This window comes from Bombina bombina, chromosome 4 (assembly GCF_027579735.1).
Source record: "Bombina bombina isolate aBomBom1 chromosome 4, aBomBom1.pri, whole genome shotgun sequence".
Lineage (NCBI taxonomy): Eukaryota > Metazoa > Chordata > Amphibia > Anura > Bombinatoridae > Bombina > Bombina bombina.
The window spans coordinates 1,175,681,435-1,175,709,263 of NC_069502.1; the positions used below are offsets into that span (position 1 = coordinate 1,175,681,435).

The 27,829-nt window shown below is 41.2% G+C and overlaps 1 protein-coding gene across 1 annotated transcript in view; it reads right to left on the bottom strand.

Annotated features, from left to right (window-relative positions):
- CLIP4 (CAP-Gly domain containing linker protein family member 4) overlaps window positions 1-27,829 on the bottom strand; it is a 340,478-nt gene that overhangs the window by 190,833 nt on the left and 121,816 nt on the right. The window contains exon 8 of the mRNA XM_053712642.1: window positions 2,731-2,866. Within this exon, the coding sequence (XP_053568617.1) occupies window positions 2,731-2,866 (136 nt within the window). The remainder of the gene's footprint in view (window positions 1-2,730; window positions 2,867-27,829) is intronic.

Below are 27,829 nucleotides of genomic sequence, written 5' to 3' on the forward strand. Positions count from 1 at the left end.
CTCCTTTCTCCTCCACACAGTGTTGTGCATTTTTGCAAAAAGTTCAACTTTTGTCTCATCTGTCCACAGCAGATTTTCCCAGAAGCGTTGTTGAACATCCAGGTGATCTTGGACAAATTTAAAATGTGTCAAAATATTTTTTTTTAGAAAGCAGTTCATCAATATTTGTGGTATTCTTCCATGAACAGCATTTGTGTTCAGCATTTTCCTGATAGTGGACACAAAGACCTCTGCAGTTTGTAGAGTTTTCTGAAAGACTTTTTTCTGTCACCCTTCAGTTCTTTCTCACCTCTTCCAGGATTGCCCTCTGTGATCTTGGAGTAATCTTTGCAGGATGCCCACTCCTAGGCAGAGTAGCAACAACCATGAATTTTCTCCAATTGTAGATCACTGTTGATTGATGAAGACCAATATCTTTAGCAACACTTTTGTAACCTTTTTCAGCTTTGTTTATCTCTATAACCTGTCTTCTAAGGTCCATTGAAAGTTGTTAGGATCAAGGTGTGGTTCACACTAACCAATTTATCTTGAGAAGAACTGATTAGTAAGTAACCAGGCTTCATGTGTCTTGATTTAAAGGACAGGGCACCTGAGCAACCCACACTTCAAATCCCATCTCCTTAATTGAAACACTTTACTCCAAATAGCTTTGAAGAAGATTTTTTCAGTCTGCATCGTGAATAATTACTCAATGCCACTAATAGGAATTTGAAAAGCACAACTGATGTGTGTTATTAGTTTAGTCAGATTGTGTTTGTCTTCTTAGATTAAGATCAGACCACATTTCATGAGTAATCAAAGCAGAAATCCAAGTAATTCCAAAGGGTTCACAACCTTTGTTGCAACTGTAGTTCTGCACTAGTGTACCTTGGTAAGGGTAGGTTTATCTGCTTTGCAGGTGTTAAACACATAGCTTCTCCAAACTTAAATGACTTGTGGCTCCTTAAAAACAGTTTAGCTATGTCTTTAATCTCTTTGAAGGGGTTAACTATTATCAAACAAAACTAGTGCAAAAAATGCTCAGACATGTAACAACATGTTACTGTTGCATTAGAATGTCCCTTTAAGATTAACAAGATATGTCTTTAAATGCTTAAAGAGACACTGACAGATGGATTAAAGGGACAGTAAAGAGTTAAATACAGTAATGTAGTTACAACTCACCATGCCATTGTTTTTCCTTCTGAACCTGCAGCTCTCTTTAAAGCAATTCTCTGACTTTAACCCACTACAGAAGCCAGTTGGTAAAGCTCTCATCTTTATACAGGGGTCACTATCTTGGTACGCACATGTTGTTGCATACTGTGACACAAGCAGTGCACCTTCACAGATCAGTGATATTGCTGGCATTTTGACAGTTGTACATTTCACAATTTGTGCAGTTTTTCCTAAACAACAAATATAAAAAGCCCTCAGGAAAAAAATAAAGAAACGCAGCCACAGCTAAAGTGCACAGCTACCGCTCTGTATTGTGCTCTATAAACTGAAGTGCATAATGGGGCATGACAAGATCATGTGATCCGTGAATGTGCACTGCTTCTGTCACAGGGTACAAGAATACTTAGAAAATGGCGGCGCCCAGTGTGGAGAAGCAGAACTTGACTGAACAGGTAAAATTAGAGAATATATTTAAAGAGAGCTGCAAGCACAGAAGGAAAAACAATAACATGGCAAGTAGTAACTATGCTACTGTAGTTGTACCCAGCAGTTTAATGTCCCTTTAAAACAGGAAATTAAATAAATAGTTACATGATAGTTGTTTTAATACAAAGATACAAATTACTAGATCTTCAATCATTTTGTTTTTTGAGATTTGCAATTAAAGTACAATATTAGTTTTTAACCCTTTGTGAGATTTATTTGTCAAACAAGAGCACATAGACCAATCTAGAAGCCAGAGATAGGAAATGGAGGTGCCGTAAAGACAAAAAACAACTCCAGAGCATTTACTCAAAGTTCATGTTTATAACAATATGTTCAAATATGGTGATATGAGGAGCCTGTTGCGTGAAATCAGAACCTATTTTACAAATCATGTAAGACTAAACAATCATTTCTGTGTGATAAATAATAAACATGAATGTAAATTAATACCCTCTGACCCGATTAACATTGCACAGAAAATATTAACACTCCTCTACCCATTCCCAGGCTTAAAGGGACATAATACCCATAAGCTAAATCACCTGACAGTGATGCAGCATAACTGACATGATAATATCACCTGAACATCTCTAAGTAAAAAGGAAGATATTGTACCTCACATTTCTGCAGCTCTCAACAGCAAGTGCTCTGTGAACAGTTATCATTTAGCTACTGTCCAGCTGCAAGTTGAAAAAACAAAACAGCCAATCAGCATCAGCAGTGCTGAGGTCATGCTTTGCTTTGTTGTGATCTCATGAGATTTCATTATAAACTTCCTTAAACGGAATAGGAAAATAACATGACTGTGCCTGAACATGCCAGATGCACACTGCCTTGTAAGTCCTGGGACTAAAGTCTCTTTACAGTGGCGTGTGAATACTTCGGAAATTTGAGGTAAATATTTTCCTTTTTTACATAGAGATGTTCATGTGATATTTTCTTATCAGCTTTTTATAGCTATGCTGCATCACTTTCAAGTGCTTCAACATTTGGATATCATGTCCCTTTAATAAAGTACAATTGATATTTAAGTAACAAGGTTGTGAGCAAATTGCACTGATAGAACTTTTGTAATAAAGTACTCACCATGCTTCAGGGGACATTTGAAATACTGGATTCCACCTACACTGCCATCATTCTTTCCTTCAGATTCGTCCATCTCTATGCCCGCCCACTGCCCTGATGCAAACTCTGTTGGTCCACAAAATCTCAATGTGCCAGCCTACAAATGAACACAAGTATTAAAGTTAAATGCATTACGATATAGTTGTTCCTAAACATACACTTCAACTGAAGATCTTACTCATTCTCTCTGTTGCATATAAAAAAGGGTATTTTAAAATGTATTGCATTTTTAAAAACTTGGCATTCATTGGTTTGTACATGAATTTATTTTCTTGTCAGACTATTGACAGCAGTTCCCTATCAGACAATGCACAAAGTATACTCCAATATCAGTTCTGTACAAAAATAAATATATATTTTTAATTTAAACGGTATTAATTTTAATTTAAACGGTATTAATTTTAATTTAAACAGGTTTTATTTAACCCTTTTTCAAGCTCAAGAAATGTTTAAATGAAACTACGTGTGATTATGGAAGGCACAACAGAAGCATTTAGTTATATCCACACACTTGGGAAAATAAAATTTATGCTTACCTAATAAATTTCTTTCTTTCCGGACATGGAGAGTCCACCACGTCATTCCAATTACTAGTGGGATATTTACTCCTACCAGCAGGAGGAGGCAAAGAGCACCCCAGCAAAGCTGTTAAGTGCCACTTCCCTTACCCATAACTCCCAGTCATTCAGCCAAAGGGAAATGGAAAAAGAAGATAACACAAAGGTGTAGAGGTGCCTGAGGTTTAGTAAAAAATTACTGTCTAAAGGATGGGGGGTTGTGGACTCTCCATGTCTGGAAAGAAATTTTTTTATTAGGTAAGCATAAATTTTATTTTCTTTCCTAAGACATGGAGAGTCCACAACGTCATTCCAATTACTAGTGGGAACCAATACCCAAGCTAGAGGACACGGAATGAACAGGGAGGGAGAACAAGACAGGCAGACCTAAACAGAAGGCACCACCGCTGGAAAAACCTTTCTCCCAAAATAGGCCTCAGCCGAGGCAAAATAATTAAATTTGTAAAATTTAGAAAAAGTATGCAGAGAGGACCATGTTGCCGCCTTGCAAATCTGTTCCACAGAAGCTTCATTTTTGAAAGCCCAAGAAGAGGAGACAGCGCTAGTGGAATGAGCCGTAATTCTCTCAGGAGGCTGCTGTCCAGCAGTCTCATAAGCAAAACGAATCATACTTCTCAACCAGAGGGAAAGAGATTACGCTTTCCAGAGAAACAAACAAACAGGGCAGAAGACTGTAAAAAATCCTTAGTAGCCTGTTGGTAAAAATTTGAGAGCGTACACAACATCCAAGTTATGCAACAGACGTTCCTTATGAGAAGAAGGATTAGGACAGAGAGAAGGAACAATTTCCTGATTAATATTTCTATCCGAAACCACTTTAGGGAGAAACCCCAATTTAGTATGAAGGATCGTCTTATGCACATAAAAATAAGGTAAGGCGAATCGCATTGCAAAGCCGGGGGTTTGGAAACTCTCCGAGCAGAAGAAATAGCAATAAGAAACAAAACCTTCCAAGATTAATATCTATGGAATGCATTAGCTCAAACGGAGAATGCTGCAAAACTAAGAACTAGGTTAAGGCTCCAAGGAGGAGCAACAGGTTTAAACACAGGCCTGATTTTGACCAGGGCCTGACAAAAAGATTGAACATCTGGTACATCCGCCAGACGCTTATGTAAAAGAATAGATAATGCAGAAATCTGACCTTTCAGAGAACTGACAGACCATCCTGGAGAAAAGACAAAATTATAGGAATCCTGACCCTACTCCAAGAGTAGCCCTTCAATTCACACCAATAAAAGGTATTTACGCCATACCTTATGGTAAATTTTACAAGGAACAGGCTTGCAAGCCTGAATCATGGTATTAATGACTGACTCAGAAAACCCACTCTTAGCCAAAACTAAGTGTTCAATCTCCATGCAGTCAGCTTCAGAGAAACGAGATTTGGATGGAGGAAAGGACCCTGAGTTAGAAGGTCCTTCCACAGAGGTAACCTCCAAGGAGGAAGAGATGACATCTTCACTAGGTCTGCAAACCAGATCCTGCAAGGCCATGCAGGAGCTATTAGAATTACAGACGCTCTCTTCTGTTTGATACAAGCAATGACTCTTGGATGGAGTGCAAACGGAGGAAACAGGTATGCTAGAACCGCCAGAGCATCTATTAGGGCGGCCTAAGGATCTCTTGATCTTGAACGTACCTTGGAAGCCTTGCGTTCTGACGAGACGCCATCAGATCCAACTCCGGCACCCCCCACTTGAGGGTTAACCTGGAGAACATTTCTAGATGGAGAGCCCACTCCCCGGGATGAAAGGTCTCTATGCTCAAAAAATCTGCCTCCCAGTTGTCCACCCACTGAATAATCCAAGCCACCTCCTTCATGGCCAAGGAACTCCGAGTTCCTCCCTGATGGTTGATGCAAGACACTGAGGTGATGTTGTCCGGCTGGAACCTGATAAACCGTGCTAAGGACAATTGATGCTAAGCCATCAGAGCATTGAAGATCACTCTCAACTCCAAGATGTTTATGGGGAGAGAAGACTCCTCCCGAGTCCATAGGCCCTGAGCCTTTAACCAGTTCCAGACTGTTCCCCAGCCAAGCAGGCTGGCGTCCATGGTCACAATCACCCAGGAGGGTCTCCGGAAGCATGTGCCCTGAGACAGATGATCCTAAGAAATCCACCACAAGAGAGAGTCTCTTGTCAACTGATCCAGATCTATCCTCTAAGACAGATCTGAATGCTCTCCGTTCCATAAATGCAGAGCTCTAAAATGGAATCAAGCAAAGGGAATGTCGTCCATGAAAGCGACCATCAGACCAATTACCTCCATGCATTGAGTGAGAGAGAAGTTTGGATTTTCTGACCTCTGTCAGAAAAATCTTCATAGATAGGGAATCTATGATGGTCCCTAAAAAACACACCCTTGTAGCTGGAACAAGGGAACTCTTCTCCAGATTCAGTTTCCATCCGTGGGAACGTAGAAAAGACAACAAGATCTCTGTATGAGCGTTTCCTTGTTAAAAAGATGGCACCTGAACCAATATGTCGTTCAGGTAAGGCACCACCGCAATTCCCTGAGACCTGACAACTGCCAAGAGAGCCCTCAGATTTCAGCCACAGAGCCCTGCGGGGTAGGACAGTGAAGCCAGACATCTTGGCTCTCAGTCTAATGATTTGCATGTTAGCATCAGAGATAAAGGAATTGGCTAGTTTGAGAGCATTAATCCTATCTTGTATCTCCTCCAACGGAGTCTCTTCTAAAATCAATTCGGACAAAGCATCGCACCAATAAGATGCTGCACTTGTTACTGTGGCAATACAAACTGCAGGTTGCCATTGTAGACCCTGATGAACATACATTTTCTTTAAATAAGCCTCCAGCTTTTTGTCCATGGGATCCTTAAAAGAACAGCTATCCTCAATAGGAATTATGATTCTCTTAGCCAGAGTAGAAATAGCCCCTTCTACTTTAGGCACCGTGCTCCATGAGTCTCCATGAGTCTCCATGAGTCAGCAACAGGAAACATCTTTTTAAAAAATGGGGACGGGGAGAAATGTATCCATGGCTTATCCCATTCCTGTGCAATGATCTCCGACACACTGTCTGGAACAGGAAACACTTCTACAGAAGTTGACAGAGGGTTGACAGCAACAGAAGAATCGGAGTCGTCCAAAGTAGCCAGTACCTCCTTTAGCAGTAAACAAAGGTGTTCAAGCTTAAATCTGAAGTTTACTTCTTCAGAACCAGTCAAAGGATTTATACTGTCCGAAACTGAGATTTCACCCTCAGAAGCTACCGAAGTATCCCCCTCATCAGACTTATGAGGGAGGTCAACCTACACAGCAGCAGACGGGACAGACACCTTACACTCAGAAAAATGTTTAGATTTCCTCTTGCGCTTCCCCATCATGGGAAAATCAGATAAAGTCGCAGATACCGCAGAAGATATCTGAGCAGCAAAATCTATTGGCAAATAAACTCCTCCAGGAGGCTGAGAGGAACTGCAGGGCACTGTATGTAAAGCCGTTGCGGCTTGGTATGTGTGAGGAGAAAGCTGTGGCACTGCCTGAACAGCATCATACTGAGAGACATTAGGCTCAAAAACAAATAATTTATCTTTACATTTTAAAGCTTTTTCTAAACATGAGGAACAAAATTGCATAGGTAAGACAATTTGGGCCTCCAAACATAATAAGAATTTATCAAAAGCAACAGACTCCTGTTCATTATCCATAGCTGATAAAGGCCCAAAAAGTAAGGAATGTCACTTTAAAAAAAAAAGTTTTTTTTTCAAAATGCTAGGCAAATAAATAAAAAATACACCTCAAAAGCTGAGGTGCCCTACCGTAATCTTCACAGACTAAACGAACTAAGGACTCCCCAATCGGACAGACGATATCTCACAGCCGCAACGAAGAGAAACTCATAGAAATGACACCGCTCCGCTCAGAATCAAAAGCGGAAGATCAGTAGGTCACACAAAAAACTGCGCAATAAGAAAAAAATGAGTAACCGTTTAAAACATTCCCCACATAAAATTAAGAAATTAAAAATCATATAGCCATAAGGTCAGTGTTATGTTCTATGCTCCTGTGCCTTTAATTCATGAGCATTGCTTATGGATCCCTATTTAAGGCTCCTCCTCTTGTATACCTGTGCTTGGTAATTTGTGCATTCCTCAGGTGTTCCATGAGCATTAGCAAAGAAACCTAGCCTGTATCCATTCAACAAGGATTCCCTCCACATAGGTGTGCAGTACCTTACTCTCTGCATTTGGCTACTCTCTACCACCCTTTGAGGATCACCTCTTGTTTTTGGAAGTTATTCTGCTTACCGGATTCACCAGATCCTCTGCTTGCATCGGCTGTGACAAGCGCAGCCGCGAGCGGCGTCTGACATCATCTGGTCACAGCTGATTCCCCACACACTCAGCAAGCAGACTAACAATTCAGACTGCGACCACTGCTTCCTCCACAATTCTCTGAGTCTCCTGTCTGCTTCAGCGCTCCAGTTGGTAACGTACAGTGATATGTAACGATCATATGCGGATGTGTATACTGTCTTATTATCATAACATTGACTGTATTTGTGCCCCGACATTCTTGCCTAAACCTGCTTACTAACGTCTCTCTGTGGTGCTGCTCCAACTTATTAACCAGTGACTCTCAATATGGTATTTAACTACTTTAGTTCCAGTTAACCTAGTGCCTTATCTCTGTAGCTCTATATATTAATATGGGACTACTCCAGTTCATAATTGGATATTCCGTTTGTGTGAATGGACTTGGCAGCTCTGTACATTAATCTAAGAATAACGCAGTTCAAGTTTGGATATTCTGCTTCTAGGAATGGACACTGCAGCTGATTGTTAATTAGTATCAAGCTCACATCTAAGGGGCCAGTTTTATCAACTTCTATGTGTTTTTGTTTCCGTTTCTACACCTTGGAGTTGCTACAGTTACAATATATATATCTATACTAAGTACTTTATCTTCACTCTGTGTCTGAGCAGCAGTGACCCTCAGTCTATGAGCAAAAACAAGGTTCTTGTTAAATCTTATGAACCTAAGGTTTGGTGTGAGACTGAGTGGTCCTGTAAAGACAGATACAAATCCCTAACTAACCGTGACAGTCAGAGGCCATCCAAACCTATAAGGGAGGCTGTTAACCTACATACAAATGTCTCTTCCCACATACAAATAGTGCCTGCAAACTGCCCCAAAGAATCCTTACTAAAGGATTATAAATGTTCCATTAAATTAATGCAGAATTAAAATAGATCGTGGAAGTCTCCCGTACCTAGAAGACAAGTAGCACTTACCTGCAATTGCAGCGGTCAGGCAGGAAGACAGCTAACAAGGTGTGAAAAGACACATACTCATAATCAGAGACCTGTAGAAAAATAAAGAACAGAGTAACCAACTCTGGCTTTCTATACCAAGGACAGCAAATATGTTGGAAAACAAAGCAAGGACCACCTCACCACTTTCTAACTGCTTAAAATCCACCACTACTCTTACTCAAGAGATTGATGTGGACAAAGCTAAACCCAAATCCTTGCTTGCAGGGAAAAGTACCCGAAAAAATAATAAATATCTAGACACCAACTTCACGCTCTCCATTGACAGAGGCAAAGAGAATGACTGGGGGTTATGGGTAAGGGAAGTGACACTTAACAGCTTTGCTGGAGTGCTCTTTGCCTCCTCCTGCTGGCCAGGAGTTAAAATCCCACTAGTAATTGGAATGACTTCATGGACTCTCCATGTCTTAGGAAAGAAAAAATATCACAGATTGATGCCTGGCATTTTTATGTTCATGTTATGTCCCTTTAATTCCTGTTCTTTGATATGTTTTATAGAATCAGATAAACATTTTATGTACAGGGTTCTCAGAAAACAAAAGGATTTAGTTAATATAAGAACACACAGGCTTGTTTAAACAAGTAAACATAAAACATTGTATTTTCTGGCATTAGCTTTTATCCCTTAGACGACATGATCAGCTCTTACACTAGGACTGATACTAATCCCTTAAAGGGACACTGTAGGCATTTTTATTACATCTAAAAACTAGGAAATATTTTTTATAACCAAATAAAGATTTTTTTGTCAAATGGGGAAACTTGTTTCTATCCATCAATGCACCTTTAGGACTTGTCTCTATTACACAGAGAGAACAAAAACAATTGTATTTATTTTTATTTTAAATATACTTATTTGTGGTTTTCTAAGCATATTAAGTTTTAATATAAGGCTTAGAAGCATATTTTCCCCTATTTCTGCTAATTTTTTCAAGGTTTTCGGCTAAGCTGCTTTAAAGTGGTGTAAGGATGAAGGAACTCACTGCAACATTAAAGGGACAGTCTAGTTCAAAATAAACTTTCATGATTCAGATAGAGAATGTAATTTTAAACAATTTTCCAATTTACTTTTATCACCAATTTTGTGTTGTCCTCTTGGTATTCTTAGTTAAAAGCTAAACCTAGGAGGTTCATATGCTAATTTCTAAGCACTTGAAAACCGACTCTTCTCTCAGGGCATTTTGACAGTTTTTTTTCACCACTAGAGGGTGTTAGTTCATGTGTGTCATATAGATAACACTGTGCTCACGCACGTGGAGTTCAGGTGAGCCAGCTCTGATTGGCTAAAATGGATGTCTGACAAAAGAACTGAAATAAGGGGGCAGTTTGCAGAGGCTTAGATACAAGGTAATCACAGAGGTAAAAAGTATATTTATATAACTGTGTTGGTTGTGCAAATCTAGGGAATGGGTAATAAAGGGATTATATATCTTTTTAAACAATAAAATTTCTAGTGTAGACTGTCCAGTTAAGATAAAGAAAAAAAAAGCATTTATAGATAAATATAATATAGATAGATATAAAATATAAGATAGATAGAATATAGATAGATAGAATATAGATGATAGAGAGATAGAATGCAGATGATAGATATAATATAGATAAATAGAATATAGATAGATGGAATATAGATATATGATATATATATATATATATATATATATATATATATATATTTAGAAAGATAGATAAATAGATGGAATATAGATAGAATATATATATATATATATATATATATATATATATATATATTATGGATAGATAGATAGATAGAATATAGATAGATAGATAATAGAGATAGATAGAACATAGATAGAATATAGACACATATATACATTAACACAAAAGTTATGCATCCAAAATATAAGGCTTAAATGTCTTAGTAAAAGCCATTTGAGTATGTTTATTTTATGCTAATATAGAACCGGCCGGTAAGCTGCTTTTTTCCTGCAAAAACCTTTTCTTGTTGGCAGGACAGTGACAGAAGGGATGTGGGTGTGATCTGGGTGGGGCATAGTTTCCTGGGCAGGGCCAAGAAAACAACAGGCAGATCCACCCAATGAATGCATTTATTACTGTGATCTATGCTAAGTATGAGAAAATATTAGCCTACACAAGAAACTGCTCTTCATTTAATACAAGAAATAGTATTCTTGTGCAGAATCAACTTTTGTTTGTGCACTATAGGAGACAGTAGTGAGTGGCCCTTAGTGAATAATGGGTTAATGAAGTCTGTAAAAAAACAAACAACTAAATGTAATTATTTATTTTTATTTGCAGTGGAATTAAAAAGAACACCAATACTTATTAGTTTGCTAACTTTGAGATGAACTTGTTTAATTAGGTAAAAGTCTAATTAATTCTGAAGCTCAACTCTGGTATTGAGAAAAGCAAAAGAAATCATTTCATGGCTGTTACACTTTGTGCTTCAATACATCTATGTAACAGAACAATATGGCTACAAACGCACTCTATTGTGAAAATAATAGATTTTAATTGCAACTCTACATAAGCCATGAAAAAAAGTTTAAATCTATTCAAAACCTTTTAGTTTTTGATTCACCAACAAACTTAAAATGCTTAACAAGTAGTTTGTTAAAGTGCAAGTAAACCCTAGCGTTGTATAAACGCTAGGATTTACTATTGAAACAAATAAAGGGCACTTTCATTCATGAAGTATAAGATACTTCATGTAGAAAGCTCCTTTATTTGTTTCAACCGATTGCCGATTTTAGCTGCTGCAGCAGCCCACGGCTAAAAAAAATTTTGGCTAAGAGGTGACGTTTTCGCCTCTTAGCCAATAGCAGTGCGGTAAATCCGGCTCCCATGGGCGCCAAGCCGGGATTTACTGCACTGCTATTGGCTAAGAGGTGAAAACGTCACCTCTTAGCCAAAAAATTTTTTAGCCGTGGGCTGCTGTAGCAGCTAAAATCGGCAATCGGTTGAAACAAATAAAGGAGCTTTCTACATGAAGTATCTTATACTTCATGAATGAAAGTGCCCGTTATTTGTTTCAATAGTAAATCCTAGCGTTTATACAACACTAGGGTTTACTTTCACTTTAAGCTAAGTGTACCAAATAGGAAGCAAATACATATGCATTGTTCCTGAATACAACAGATGATACATTCACACAGATCAGTCATATTGAAAGATACAGCTTTGATGCATAGGTTTGTCAAGAAACTCAAAAATAGCGCATAGGCTTGCAGGTGTTTCACACTCATTTCCATTTCATGTTTACTAAGATGTCACATCCGCTCCCGGAATCGTTCATCTCACTGTCACATTACTGGATGTTCAATTTGCCGAGGATCAACTCATGGTTTAGCCAGTTTACAAGTCAAAAATGCAAATGTCAAAAACAGCTGAGCTATTTGATAAATACTAGCGGAGCACCAAGCCCAGAGGCAAATTTAATTTGAGGTCTATAACAGCAATAGTGCACCTCAGATTCAGACGAAATGTTCTAAATAAAGAGATGTAATTTCCCATATGATTCATTTTACATAGTTAGAAAAAGATTTGTAATGCATATTTAATATTTATTTTGCCTGCTATTCCTGTAATTTAACTCCAAATATTATAGTTTTTCCATTATCCCCAGAAAGGCTGGAGTGGATCCTACAGCATTTCTAAACAGACCCTGCAACATGTCTCGTAGTAATTGCTCGATCAGTGCAGTAACTTATTTATAAATGTCTGTAAACGACCACAATAAAGCAGATAAGATAAACATAACCCAAACTTTTACTGCAAAACAATGCATATTTTTCTTATAAAACTGAGTATAGTCTAATGGAAGGAGATTAAAGAGATATGAAACCCCAAAACATTATTTTGTGATTCAGAGCACTATCTGGAGCACTACACGGCAGGAAATAGCGCTGCCATTTAGTGCTCTTGCAAGTGGATAACATGATTGCAAAACTGCTGCCATATAGTGCTCCAGACACGTGCACGCTCCTGAGTTTACGTCCCTGCTTTTCATCAAAATATACTAAGGGAACAAATAAAATTTGATAGCAGAAGTAAATAAGAAAGTTGTTTAACCCCTTAAGGACAAGGCCATTTTTCTATTTCTTTCCCTAAAGGACCAGGGCTATTTTTACATTTCTGTTTGTGTTTAGCTGTAATTTTCCCCTTACTCATTTACTGCACCCACACATATTATATACCGTTTTTCTCGCCATTAAATGGACTTTCTAAAAATACCATTAATTTCATCATATCTTATCATTTACCATAATTTTTTTTTTATAAAATATGATGAAAAAAATGGGGGGGGGGGAACACACTTTTTCTAACTTTGACCCCCAAAATCTGTTGCACATCTACAACCACCAAAAAACACCCATGCTAAATAGTTTTTACATTTTGTCCTGAGTTTAGAAATACCCAATGTTTACATGTTCTTTGCTTTTTTTGCAAGTTGTCAAGGATAGTTACATTGTAACACTGATATCTGTCAGGAATCCCTGAATATCTCATGACACGTATAGATTTGTTTTTAGTAAACAACCCGAAGTATTGATCTTGGCCCATTTTGGTATATTTCATGCCACCATATAAAAAAATTGTTCACTTTTTCACAAACTTTAGTTTCTCACTGAAGTTATTTACAAACAGCTTGTGCAATTATGGCACAAATGGTTGTAAATGCTTCTCTGGGATCCCCTTTGTTCAGAAATAGCAGACATATATGGCTTTGGCATTGCTTTTTAGTAATTAGAAGGCCGCTAAATGACACTGCGCACCACATTTGTATTAAGCCCAGCAGTGAAGGGGTTAATTAGGTAGCTTGTAGGGTTAATTTTAGCTTTAGGGTAGTGTAGTAGACAACCCAAAGTATTGATCTAGGCCCATTTTGATATATTTCATGCCACCATTTCACTGCCAAATGCGATCAAATAAAAAAAATCGTTAACTTTTTCACTAACGTTGGGTTTCTCACTGAAATTATATACAAACAGCTTGTGCAATTATGGCACATATGGTTGTAAATACTTCTCTAGGATCCCCTTTGTTCAGAAATAGCAGACATATATCACTTTGGCATTACTTTTTGGTAGTTAGAAGGCCGCTAAATGGCGCTGCGCACCACACTTGTATTATGCCCAGCAGTGACGGGGGTTAATTAAGTAGCTTGTAGGGAGCTTGAAGGGTTAATTTTAGCTTTAGTGTAGAGATCAGCCTCCCACCTGACACATCACACCCCTGATCCCTCCCAAACAGCTCTCTCTTCCCTCCCCCACCCTACCATTGTCCCCGCCATCTTAAGTACTGGCAAAAAGTCTGCCAGTACTAAAATAAAAGGTTTTTTGTTTATAAAAAAAAAATCATATTCTGCTGTGTAGGATCCCCCCCCTTAGTCCGCAACCTCCCTGATCCCCCCAAAGAGCTCTCTAACCCTCCCCCACTAACTATTCCCCACCATTTTGGGTACTGGCAGCTGTCTGCCAGTACCCACTTTGCAATAAAATTTTATCTTATTTTTTATTTTTTTTAAACTCACTTTTTTTGTAGCTCCCCCCTCCATACCCTTCCACCTCCCTCTCCCTGATTGCTTTTTAAAAACAGAATTTATGTTTACCTGATAAATTACTTTCTCCAACGGTGTGTCCGGTCCACGGCGTCATCCTTACTTGTGGGATATTCTCTTCCCCAACAGGAAATGGCAAAGAGCCCAGCAAAGCTGGTCACATGATCCCTCCTAGGCTCCGCCTACCCCAGTCATTCGACCGACGTTAAGGAGGAATATTTGCATAGGAGAAACCATATGGTACCGTGGTGACTGTAGTTAAAGAAAATAAATTATCAGACCTGATTAAAAAAAAAAAAAAAACCAGGGCGGGCCGTGGACCTGACACACCGTTGGAGAAAACAGAATTTATGTTTACCTGATAAATTACTTTCTCCAACGGTGTGTCCGGTCCACGGCGTCATCCTTACTTGTGGGATATTCTCTTCCCCAACAGGAAATGGCAAAGAGCCCAGCAAAGCTGGTCACATGATCCCTCCTAGGCTCCGCCTACCCCAGTCATTCGACCGACGTTAAGGAGGAATATTTGCATAGGAGAAACCATATGTTACCGTGGTGACTGTAGTTAAAGAAAATCAATTATCAGACCTGATTAAAAAAACCAGGGCGGGCCGTGGACCGGACACACCGTTGGAGAAAGTAATTTATCAGGTAAACATAAATTCTGTTTTCTCCAACATAGGTGTGTCCGGTCCACGGCGTCATCCTTACTTGTGGGAACCAATACCAAAGCTTTAGGACACGGATGAAGGGAGGGAGCAAATCAGGTCACCTAAATGGAAGGCACCACGGCTTGCAAAACCTTTCTCCCAAAAATAGCCTCAGAAGAAGCAAAAGTATCAAATTTGTAAAATTTAGAAAAAGTGTGCAGTGAAGACCAAGTCGCTGCCTTACATATCTGATCAACAGAAGCCTCGTTCTTGAAGGCCCATGTGGAAGCCACAGCCCTAGTGGAGTGAGCTGTGATTCTTTCAGGAGGCTGCCGTCCGGCAGTCTCATAAGCCAATCGGATAATGCTTTCAATCCAGAAGGAGAGAGAGGTAGAAGTTGCTTTTTGACCTCTCCGTTTACCAGAATAAACAACAAACAAAGACAAAGTTTGTCTGAAATCCTTAGTAGCTGCTAAGTAAAATTTGAGAGCACGAACTACATCCAAGTTGTGCAACAAACGTTCCTTCTTTGAAACTGGATTAGGACACAAAGAAGGCACAACTATCTTCTGGTTAATGTTTTTGTTAGAAACAACTTTTGGAAGAAAACCAGGTTTAGTACGCAAAACCACCTTATCTGCATGGAACACCAGATAAGGAGAAGAACACTGCAGAGCAGATAATTCTGAAACTCTTCTAGCAGAAGAAATTGCAACCAAAAACAAAACTTTCCAAGATAATAACTTAATATCAACGGAATGTAAGGGTTCAAACGGAACCCCCTGAAGAACTGAAAGAACTAGGTTGAGACTCCAAGGAGGAGTCAAAATTTTGTAAACAGGCTTGATTCTAACCAGAGCCTGAACAAAGGCTAGAACATCTGGCACAGCTGCCAGCTTTTTGTGAAGTAACACAGACAAGGCAGAAATCTGTCCCATCAAGGAACTTGCAGATAATCCTTTTTCCAATCCTTCTCGAAGGAAGGATAGACTCTTAGGAATCTTAACCTTGTCCCAAGGGAATCCTGCAGATTCACACCAACAGATATACCAAATTATGTGGTAATTTTTCTGGTTACAGGCTTTCAGGCCTGAACAAGAGTATTAATAACAGAATCTGAGAACCCTCGCTTTGATAAGATCAAGCGTTCAATCTCCAAGCAGTCAGCTGGAGTGGGTCGAACGGACCTAGAACAAGAAGGTCTCTCAAAAGGTAGCTTCCATGGTGGAGCCGATGACATATTCACCAGATCTGCATACCAAGTCCTGCGTGGCCACGCAGGAGCTATCAAAATCACCGACGCCCTCTCCTGATTGATCCTGGCTACCAGCCTGGGGATGAGAGGAAAACGGCGGGAACACATAAGCTAGTTTGAAGGTCCAAGGTGCTACTAGTGCATCCACTAGAGCCGCCTTGGGATCCCTGGATCTGTACCCGTAGTAAGGAACTCTGAAGTTCTGACGAGAGGCCATCAGATCCATGTCTGGAATGCCCCACGGTTGAGTGACTTGGGCAAAGATTTCCGGATGGAGTTCCCACTCCCCCGGATGCAATGTCTGACGACTCAGAAAATCCGCTTCCCAATTTTCCACTCCTGGGATGTGGATAGCAGACAGGTGGCAGGAGTGAGACTCCGCCCATAGAATGATTTTGGTCACTTCTTCCATCGCTAGGGAACTCCTTGTTCCCCCCTGATGGTTGATGTATGAACTTGGCCCTCGCTAGCTGAGGCCAAGCTTTGAGAGCATTGAATATCGCTCTCAGTTCCAGAATATTTATCGGTAGAAGAGATTCTACCCGAGACCAAAGACCCTGAGCTTTCAGGGATCCCCAGACCGCGCCCCAGCCCATCAGACTGGCGTCGGTCGTGACAATGACCCACTCTGGTCTGCGGAAGGTCATCCCTTGTGACAGGTTGTCCAGGGACAGCCACCAATGGAATGAGTCTCTGGTCCTCTGATTTACTTGTATCTTCGGAGACAAGTCTGAATAGTCCCCATTCCACTGACTGAGCATGAACAGTTGTAATGGTCTTAGATGAATGCGCACAAAAGGAACTATGTCCATTGCCGCTACCATCAAACCTATCACTTCCATGCACTGCGCTATGGAAGGAAGAGGAACGGAATGAAGTATCCGACAAGAGTCTAGAAGTTTTGTTTTTCTGGCTTCTGTCAGAAAAATCCTCATTTCTAAGGAGTCTATTATAGTTCCCAAGAAGGGAACCCTCGTTGACGGAGATAGAGAACTCTTTTCCACGTTCACTTTCCATCCGTGAGATCTGAGAAAGGCCAGGACAATGTCCGTGTGAGCCTTTACTTGAGGAAGGGACGACGCTCGAATCAGAATGTCGTCCAAGTAAGGTACTACAGCAATGCCCCTTGGTCTTAGCACCGCCAGAAGGGACCCTAGTACCTATGAGAAAATCCTAGGAGCAGTGGCTAATCCGAAAGAAAATGCCACGAACTGGAAATGTTTGTCCAGGAATGCAAACCTTAGGAACCGATGATGTTCCTTGTGGATAGGAATATGTAGATACGCATCCTTGAAATCCACCTTGGTCATGAATTGACCTTCCTGGATGGAAGGAAGAAGTGTTCGAATGGTTTCCATCTTGAACGATGGAACCTTGAGAAACTTGTTCAAGATCTTGAGATCTAAGATTGGTCTGAACGTTCCCTCTTTTTTGGGAACTATGAACAGATTGGAGTAGAACCCCATCCCTTGTTCTCCTAATGGAACAGGATGAATCACTCCCATTTTTAGCAGGTCTTCTACCCAATGTAAGAATGCCTGTCTTCTTATGTGGTCTGAAGACAACTGAGACCTGTGGAACCTCCCCCTTGGAGGAAGCCCCTTGAACTCCAGAGAATAACCTTGGGAGACTATTTCTAGCGCCCAAGGATCCAGAACATCTCTTGCCCAAGCCTGAGCGAAGAGAGAGAGTCTGCCCCCCACCAGATCCGGTCCCGGATCGGGGGCCCGCATTTCATGCTGTCTTGGTAGCAGTGGCAGGTTTCCTGGCCTGCTTTCCTTTGTTCCAGCCTTGCATAGGTCTCCAGGCTGGATTGGCTTGAGAAGTATTACCTTCCTGCTTAGAGGACGTAGCCCTTGGGGCTGATCCGTTTCTGCGAAAGGGACGAAACTTAGGTTTATTTTTGGTCTTGAAAAGACCTATCCTGAGGAAGGGCGTGGCCCTTGCCCCCAGTGATATCAGAGATAATCTCTTTCAAGTCAGGGCCAAAGAGTGTTTTCCCCTTGAAAGGAATGTCAAGCAATTTGTTCTTGGAAGACGCATCCGCTGCCCAAGATTTTAACCAAAGCGCTCTGCGCCACAATAGCAAACCCAGAATTTTTTCGCCGCTAACCTAGCCAATTGCAAGGTGGCGTCTAGGGTGAAAGAATTAGCCAATTTAAGAGCACGAATTCTGTCCATAATCTCCTCATAAGAAGAAGAATTACTAATAATCGCCTTTCCTAGCTCATCAAACTAGAAACACGCGGCTGCAGTGACAGGGACAATGCATGCAATTGGTTGTAGAAGGGAACCTTGCTGAACAAACATCTTTAGCAGACCTTCTAATTTTTTATCCATAGGATCTTGGAAAGCACAACTATCTTCTATGGGTATAGTGGCGCGCTTGTGTAGAGTAGAAACCGCCCCCTCGACCTTGGGGACTGTCTGCCATCAGTCCTTTCTGGGGTCGACTATAGGAAAACAATTTTATAAATATGGGGGGAGGTACTAAAGGTATACCGGGCCTGTCCCATTCTTTACTAACAATGTACGCCACCCGCTTGGATATAGGAAAAGCTTCGGGGGGCCCCGGGGCCTCTAAGAACTTTTCCATTTTACATAGTGGTTCTGGAATGACCAGATAATCACAATCATCCAAATTGGATAACACCTCCTTAAGCAGAGCGCGGAGATGTTCCAACTTAAATTTAAAAGTAATCACATCAGGTTCAGCTTGTTGAGAAATGTTTCCTGAATCTGAAATTTCTCCCTCAGACAAAACCTCCCTGGCCCCCTCAGACTGGTGTAGGGGCCCTTCAGAAACCATATCATCAGCGTTCTCATGCTCTACAGAATTTTCTAAAACAGAGCAGTCGCGCTTTCGCTGATAAGTGGGCATATTGGCTAAAATGTTCTTGATAGAATTATCCATTACAGCCGTTAAATGTTGCATAGTAAGGAGTATTGGCGCACTAGATGTACTAGGGGCCTCCTGTATGGGCAAGACTGGTGTAGACGAAGGAGGGGATGATGCAATACCATGCTTACTCCCCTCACTTGAGGAATCATCTTGGGCATCATTTTTACTAAATTTTTTTTTTTTTATGACATAAAATACATATAGTTAAATGAGAAGGAACCTTGGTTTCCCCACAGTCAGAACACAATCTATCTGGTAGTTCAGACATGTTAAACAGGCATAAACTTGATAACAAAGCACAAAAAACGTTTTAAAATAAAACCGTTACTGTCACTTTAAATTTTAAACTAAACACACTTTATTACTGCAATTGCGAAAAAGTATGAAGGAATTGTTCAAAATTCACCAAAATTTCACCACAGTGTCTTAAAGCCTTAAAAGTATTGCACACCAAATTTGGAAGCTTTAACCCTTAAAATAACGGAACCGGAGCCGTTTTTATATTTAACCCCTTTACAGTCCCTGGAATCTGCTTTGCTGAGACCCAACCAAGCCCAAAGGGGAATACGATACCAAATGATGCCTTCAGAAAGACTTTTCTATGTATCAGAGCTCCACACACATGCAGCTGCATGCCATGCTGTCCTCAAAAACAAGTGCGCCATACCGGCGCGAAAATGAGGCTCTGACTATGATTAGGGAAAGCCCCTAAAGAATAAGGTGTCTAAAACAGTGCCTGCCGATATAATCATATCAAAATACCCAGAATAAATGATTCCTCAAGGCTAAATATGTGTTAATAATGAATCGATTTAGCCCAGAAAAAGTCTACAGTCTTAATAAGCCCTTGTGAAGCCCTTATTTACTATCTTAATAAACATGGCTTACCGGATCCCATAGGGAAAATGACAGCTTCCAGCATTACATCGTCTTGTTAGAATGTGTCATACCTCAAGCAGTAAGAGACTGCACACTGTTCCCCCAACTGAAGTTAATTGCTCTCAACAGTCCTGTGTGGAACAGCCATGGATTTTAGTTACGGTGCTAAAATCATTTTCCTCATACAAACAGAAATCTTCATCTCTTTTCTGTTTCTGAGTAAATAGTACATACCAGCACTATTTTAAAATAACAAACTCTTGATTGAATAATAAAAACTACAGTTAAACACTAAAAAACTCTAAGCCATCTCCGTGGAGATGTTGCCTGTACAACGGCAAAGAGAATGACTGGGGTAGGCGGAGCCTAGGAGGGATCATGTGACCAGCTTTGCTGGGCTCTTTGCCATTTCCTGTTGGGGAAGAGAATATCCCACAAGTAAGGATGACGCCGTGGACCGGACACACCTATGTTGGAGAAAGTAATTTATCAGGTAAACATAAATTCTGTTTTCTCCAACATAGGTGTGTCCGGTCCACGGCGTCATCCTTACTTGTGGGAACCAATACCAAAGCTTTAGGACACGGATGAAGGGAGGGAGCAAATCAGGTCACCTAAATGGAAGGCACCACGGCTTGCAAAACCTTTCTCCCAAAAATAGCCTCAGAAGAAGCAAAAGTATCAAACTTGTAAAATTTGGTAAAAGTGTGCAGTGAAGACCAAGTCGCTGCCCTACATATCTGATCAACAGAAGCCTCGTTCTTGAAGGCCCATGTGGAAGCCACAGCCCTAGTGGAATGAGCTGTGATTCTTTCGGGAGGCTGCCGTCCGGCAGTCTCGTAAGCCAATCTGATGATGCTTTTAATCCAAAAAGAGAGAGAGGTAGAAGTTGCTTTTTGACCTCTCCTTTTACCGGAATAAACAACAAACAAGGAAGATGTTTGTCTAAAATCCTTTGTAGCATCTAAATAGAATTTTAGAGCGCGAACAACATCCAAATTGTGCAACAGACGTTCCTTCTTTGAAACTGGTTTCGGACACAGAGAAGGTACGATAATCTCCTGGTTAATGTTTTTGTTAGAAACAACTTTTGGAAGAAAACCAGGTTTAGTACGTAAAACCACCTTATCTGCATGAAACACCAGATAAGGAGGAGAACACTGCAGAGCAGATAATTCTGAAACTCTTCTGGCAGAAGAAATTGCAACTAAAAACAAAACTTTCCAAGATAATAACTTAATATCAACGGAATGCAAGGGTTCAAACGGAACCCCCTGAAGAACTGAAAGAACTAAATTGAGACTCCAAGGAGGAGTCAAAGGTTTGTAAACAGGCTTAATTCTAACCAGAGCCTGAACAAAGGCTTGAACATCTGGCACAGCAGCCAGTTTTTTGTGAAGTAACACCGACAAGGCAGAAATCTGTCCCTTCAGGGAACTTGCAGATAAACCCTTTTCCAATCCTTCTTGAAGGAAGGATAGAATCCTAGGAATCTTAACCTTGTCCCAAGGGAATCCTTTAGATTCACACCAACAGATATATTTTTTCCAAATTTTGTGGTAAATCTTTCTAGTTACAGGCTTTCTGGCCTGAACAAGAGTATCGATAACAGAATCTGAGAACCCTCGCTTCGATAAAATCAAGCGTTCAATCTCCAAGCAGTCAGCTGGAGTGAAACCAGATTCGGATGTTCGAACGGACCCTGAACAAGAAGGTCTCGTCTCAAAGGTAGCTTCCAAGGTGGAGCCGATGACATATTCACCAGATCTGCATACCAAGTCCTGCGTGGCCACGCAGGAGCTATCAAGATCACCGACGCCCTCTCCTGATTGATCCTGGCTACCAGCCTGGGGATGAGAGGAAACGGCGGGAACACATAAGCTAGTTTGAAGGTCCAAGGTGCTACTAGTGCATCCACTAGAGCCGCCTTGGGATCCCTGGATCTGGACCCGTAGCAAGGAACCTTGAAGTTCTGACGAGAGGCCATCAGATCCATGTCTGGAATGCCCCACAGCTGAGTGACTTGGGCAAAGATTTCCGGATGGAGTTCCCACTCCCCCGGATGCAATGTCTGACGACTCAGAAAGTCCGCTTCCCAATTTTCCACTCCTGGGATGTGGATAGCAGACAGGTGGCAGGAGTGAGACTCCGCCCATAGAATGATTTTGGTCACTTCTTCCATCGCTAGGGAACTCCTTGTTCCCCCCTGATGGTTGATGTACGCAACAGTTGTCATGTTGTCTGATTGAAACCGTATGAACTTGGCCCCTAGCTGAGGCCAAGCCTTGAGAGCATTGAATATCGCTCTCAGTTCCAGAATGTTTATCGGTAGAAGAGATTCTTCCCGAGACCAAAGACCCTGAGCTTTCAGGGATCCCCAGACCGCGCCCCAGCCCATCAGACTGGCGTCGGTCGTGACAATGACCCACTCTGGTCTGCGGAATGTCATCCCTTGTGACAGGTTGTCCAGGGACAGCCACCAACGGAGTGAATCTCTGGTCCTCTGATTTACTTGTATCTTCGGAGACAAGTCTGTATAGTCCCCATTCCACTGACTGAGCATGCACAGTTGCAATGGTCTTAGATGAATGCGCGCAAAAGGAACTATGTCCATTGCCGCTACCATCAACCCGATCACTTCCATGCACTGAGCTATGGAAGGAAGAGGAACGGAATGAAGTATCCGACAAGAGTCTAGAAGTTTTGTTTTTCTGGCCTCTGTCAGAAAAATCCTCATTTCTAAGGAGTCTATTATTGTTCCCAAGAAGGGAACCCTTGTTGACGGGGATAGAGAACTCTTTTCCACGTTCACTTTCCATCCGTGAGATCTGAGAAAGGCCAGGACAATGTCCGTGTGAGCCTTTGCTTGAAGAAGGGACGACGCTTGAATCAGAATGTCGTCCAAGTAAGGTACTACAGCAATGCCCCTTGGTCTTAGCACAGCTAGAAGGGACCCTAGTACCTTGTGAAAATCCTTGGAGCAGTGGCCAATCCGAAAGGAAGCGCCACGAACTGGTAATGTTTGTCCAGGAATGCGAACCTTAGGAACCGATGATGTTCCTTGTGGATAGGAATATGTAGATACGCATCCTTTAAATCCACCGTGGTCATGAATTGACCTTCCTGGATGGAAGGAAGAATAGTTCGAATGGTTTCCATCTTGAACGATGGAACCTTGAGAAACTTGTTTAAGATCTTGAGATCTAAGATTGGTCTGAACGTTCCCTCTTTTTTGGGAACTATGAACAGATTGGAGTAGAACCCCATCCCTTGTTCTCTTAATGGAACAGGATGAATCACTCCCATTTTTAACAGGTCTTCTACACAATGTAAGAATGCCTGTCTTTTTATGTGGTCTGAAGACAACTGAGACCTGTGGAACCTCCCCCTTGGGGGAAGTCCCTTGAATTCCAGAAGATAACCTTGGGAGACTATTTCTAGCGCCCAAGGATCCAGAACATCTCTTGCCCAAGCCTGAGCGAAGAGAGAGAGTCTGCCCCCCACCAGATCCGGTCCCGGATCGGGGGCCAACATTTCATGCTGTCTTGGTAGCAGTGGCAGGTTTCTTGGCCTGCTTTCCCTTGTTCCAGCCTTGCATTGGTCTCCAAGCTGGCTTGGCTTGAGAAGTATTACCCTCTTGCTTAGAGGACGTAGCACCTTGGGCTGGTCCGTTTCTACGAAAGGGACGAAAATTAGGTTTATTTTTGGCCTTGAAAGGCCGATCCTGAGGAAGGGCGTGGCCCTTACCCCCAGTGATATCAGAGATAATCTCTTTCAAGTCAGGGCCAAACAGCGTTTTCCCCTTGAAAGGAATGTTAAGTAGCTTGTTCTTGGAAGACGCATCAGCCGACCAAGATTTCAACCAAAGCGCTCTGCGCGCCACAATAGCAAACCCAGAATTCTTAGCCGCTAACCTAGCCAATTGCAAAGTGGCGTCTAGGGTGAAAGAATTAGCCAATTTGAGAGCATTGATTCTGTCCATAATCTCCTCCAAAGGAGGAGAATCACTATCGACCGCCTTTATCAGATCATCAAACCAGAAACATGCGGCTGTAGCGACAGGGACAATGCATGAAATAGGTTGTAGAAGGTAACCTTGCTGAACAAACATCTTTTTAAGCAAACCTTCTATTTTTTTATCCATAGGATCTTTGAAAGCACAACTATCCTCTATGGGTATAGTGGTGCGTTTGTTTAAAGTGGAAACCGCTCCCTCGACCTTGGGGACTGTCTGCCATAAGTCCTTTCTGGGGTCGACCATAGGAAACAATTTTTTAAATATGGGGGTGAGGGACGAAAGGAATACCGGGCCTTTCCCATTCTTTATTAACAATGTCCGCCACCCGCTTGGGTATAGGAAAAGCTTCTGGGAGCCCCGGCACCTCTAGGAACTTGTCCATTTTACATAGTTTCTCTGGGATGACCAACTTGTCACAATCATCCAGAGTGGATAATACCTCCTTAAGCAGAATGCGGAGATGTTCCAACTTAAATTTAAATGCAATCACATCAGGTTCAGCCTGTTGAGAAATGTTCCCTGAATCAGTAATTTCTCCCTCAGACAAAACCTCCCTGGCCCCATCAGACTGGGTTAGGGGCCCTTCAGAAATATTATTATCAGCGTCGTCATGCTCTTCAGTATCTAAAACAGAGCAGCCGCGCTTACGCTGATAAGTGTTCATTTTGGCTAAAATGTTTTTGACAGAATTATCCATTACAGCCGTTAATTGTTGCATAGTAAGGAGTATTGGCGCGCTAGATGTACTAGGGGCCTCCTGAGTGGGCAAGACTCGTGTAGACGAAGGAGGGAATGATGCAGTACCATGCTTACTCCCCTCACTTGAGGAATCATCTTGGGCATCATTGTCATTTTCACATAAATCACATTTATTTAAATGAATAGGAATTCTGGCTTCCCCACATTCAGAACACAGTCTATCTGGTAGTTCAGACATGTTAAACAGGCATAAACTTGATAACAAAGTACAAAAAACGTTTTAAAATAAAACCGTTACTGTCACTTTAAATTTTAAACTGAACACACTTTATTACTGCAATTGCGAAAAAACATGAAGGAATTGTTCAAAATTCACCAAATTTTCACCACAGTGTCTTAAAGCCTTAAAAGTATTGCACACCAAATTTGGAAGCTTTAACCCATAAAATAACGGAACCGGAGCCGTTTTGAACTTTAACCCCTTTACAGTCCCTGGTATCTGCTTTGCTGAGACCCAACCAAGCCCAAAGGGGAATACGATACCAAATGACGCCTTCAGAAAGTCCTTTCTAAGTATCAGAGCTCCTCTCACATGCGACTGCATGCCATGCCTCTCAAAAACAAGTGCGCAACACCGGCGCGAAAATGAGGCTCTGCTTATGCTTTGGGAAAGCCCCTAAAGAATAAGGTGTTTAATACAGTGCCTGCCGATATCAATATATCAAAATACCCAGATAAAATGATTCCTCAAGGCTAAATATATGTTAATAATGAATCGATTTAGCCCAAATAAAGTCTACAGTCTTAATAAGCCCTTGTGAAGCCCTTATTTACGATCGTAATAAACATGGCTTACCGGATCCCATAGGGAAAATGACAGCTTCCAGCATTACATCGTCTTGTTAGAATGTGTCATACCTCAAGCAGCAAGAGACTGCACACTGTTCCCCCAACTGAAGTTAATTGCTCTCAACAGTCCTGTGTGGAACAGCCATGGATTTTAGTGATGGTTGCTAAAATCATTTTCCTCATACAAACAGAAATCTTCATCTCTTTTCTGTTTCTGAGTAAATAGTACATACCAGCACTATTTCAAAATAACAAACTCTTGATTGAATAATAAAAACTACAGTTAAACACTAAAAAACTCTAAGCCATCTCCGTGGAGATGTTGCCTGTACAACGGCAAAGAGAATGACTGGGGTAGGCGGAGCCTAGGAGGGATCATGTGACCAGCTTTGCTGGGCTCTTTGCCATTTCCTGTTGGGGAAGAGAATATCCCACAAGTAAGGATGACGCCGTGGACCGGACACACCTATGTTGGAGAAAGTATCCACCCTTCCTCTGCCACCCACCACCTTCTCCCAGCACTCTCTCCAAGCACTTTGATTTTTTATGTTGTGCTAGATAAGAGTGGCCCTCTCTGCATCGGTGTGCCAAAATACCTTAAAAGCGGCTGGAAGCGATCAGGATCACTTCCATCTGCTTGAAACCCTTAGCGACGTACAGGGTACATCGCTGGTCTTTAAAGACCAGTTTGGCATCGTTAAGGGGTTAAAATTACATGGTCTATCTGAATCATGAAAGAAATATTTTGCGTTTCTTGTCCCTTTAAAGGGACAGTAAACCTACGAAATAATGTTATATAATTCTGCACATAATGCAGAATTATTTAACAGCTTAGCGCCAAGTTTATAAATCAAACGATTGCAGATATATATTCCAAAAAGCAATTTTCCTGACCAACGCTCCTGGCTCTACTGAGCAGGTCTTAATTTAAGTAAGCGCATCGCGGGCACGATATCTAGTCACAGCCGGCCCTATTGCGCCATTTAACTGAATGTAGCTTGCTCCCGTTACCAGACTAGAGCGGGAGCAAGCTACATTCAGTTTAATGGCGCGATCGGGCCGGCTGTGAGAAGACAGCGTGTCCACGATGCGCTTACTCAAATTAAGACCTGCTCAGTAGAGCTAGGAAAATTGCTTTTTGGAATACAATATCTCTGCAATAGTTTTATTTATAAACTTGGCGCTAAGCTAACGTTATATAATTCTGCACTATGTGCAGAATTATATAACATTATTTTGTAGGTTTACTGTCCCTTTAAGTTTAATATAATTGCCATGGGTGAAATGTGCTTCTAGTATCTGCAGCTCCATATTGCACCTGTATAAACATCAGCTCTTCTTCCAAGACTTAAAGGGACAGTCTACTTGATTTTTTTTTTTTTATTGTTTAAAAAGATAGAGAACGCCTTAATTTTATTATTTGCACAATAAACATTGTTATATTAATATACTTCATAATCTCTAAACCTCTAAATCTCTGCCTGTTTCTAAGCCCCTGCAGACCACCTCAGTGGTCTCAGTGCATTTTATTAGCTCTTCACAGTCAGACAGTGCTAGTTCATGTGTGCCATATAGATACCACTGTGCTCACTCCTGTGCAGTTATTCATGAGTCAGCACTGATTGGCAAAAATTCAAGTCTGTAAATAGCATTGAGATAAGGGATCTGTCTGCAGAGGCTTAGATAAAAGGTAATCACATAGGTAAAAATGATATTAAAGAGACAGTAAACGTAAATAATGTTACATAAGTCTTCACTATGTGCAGAATTATGTAACATTATCCTAGCGACACCTTAATAAACAAGAGATTGAGAGATTTACCCACCCAAAGGTATACTTACCTTCTGTTCCTCGCCAGTCTCTTCTGATTTTTTTTTTCTTCTTCTCAAAAGCTCGTCCCGGCCGCACTGTCTAATCACAGCGAACCCGATCGCCCCACTGAACTGAATGTAGTGCGCTCCTGTGCTGTGTGAGGAACTTTTGAGAAGTAAAATTGCCTCACACAGCATCTCTTGTTTTTTTAAGGTGTTGCTAGGATAATGATACATAATTCTGAACATAGTGCAGAATTATGTAACATTGATTTTTACGTCCCTTTAATAAAATTGTGTTGGTTATGCAAAACTGGGGATTGGGTAATAAAATAACTCAATGATACTGTAAGGCAGGGTGATTTACTGTAAGGCCGGGTGATTTTACTGTAAGGCCGGGTGATTTTACTGTAAAACAAGGTGACTTACTGTAAGGCAGGGTGATTTTACTGTAAGGCCGGGTGATTTTACTGTAAAACAAGGTGACTTACTGTAAGGCCGGGTGATTTACTGTAAGGCCGGGTGATTTACTGTAAGGCCGGGTGATTTTACTGTAAGGCAGGGTGCTTTT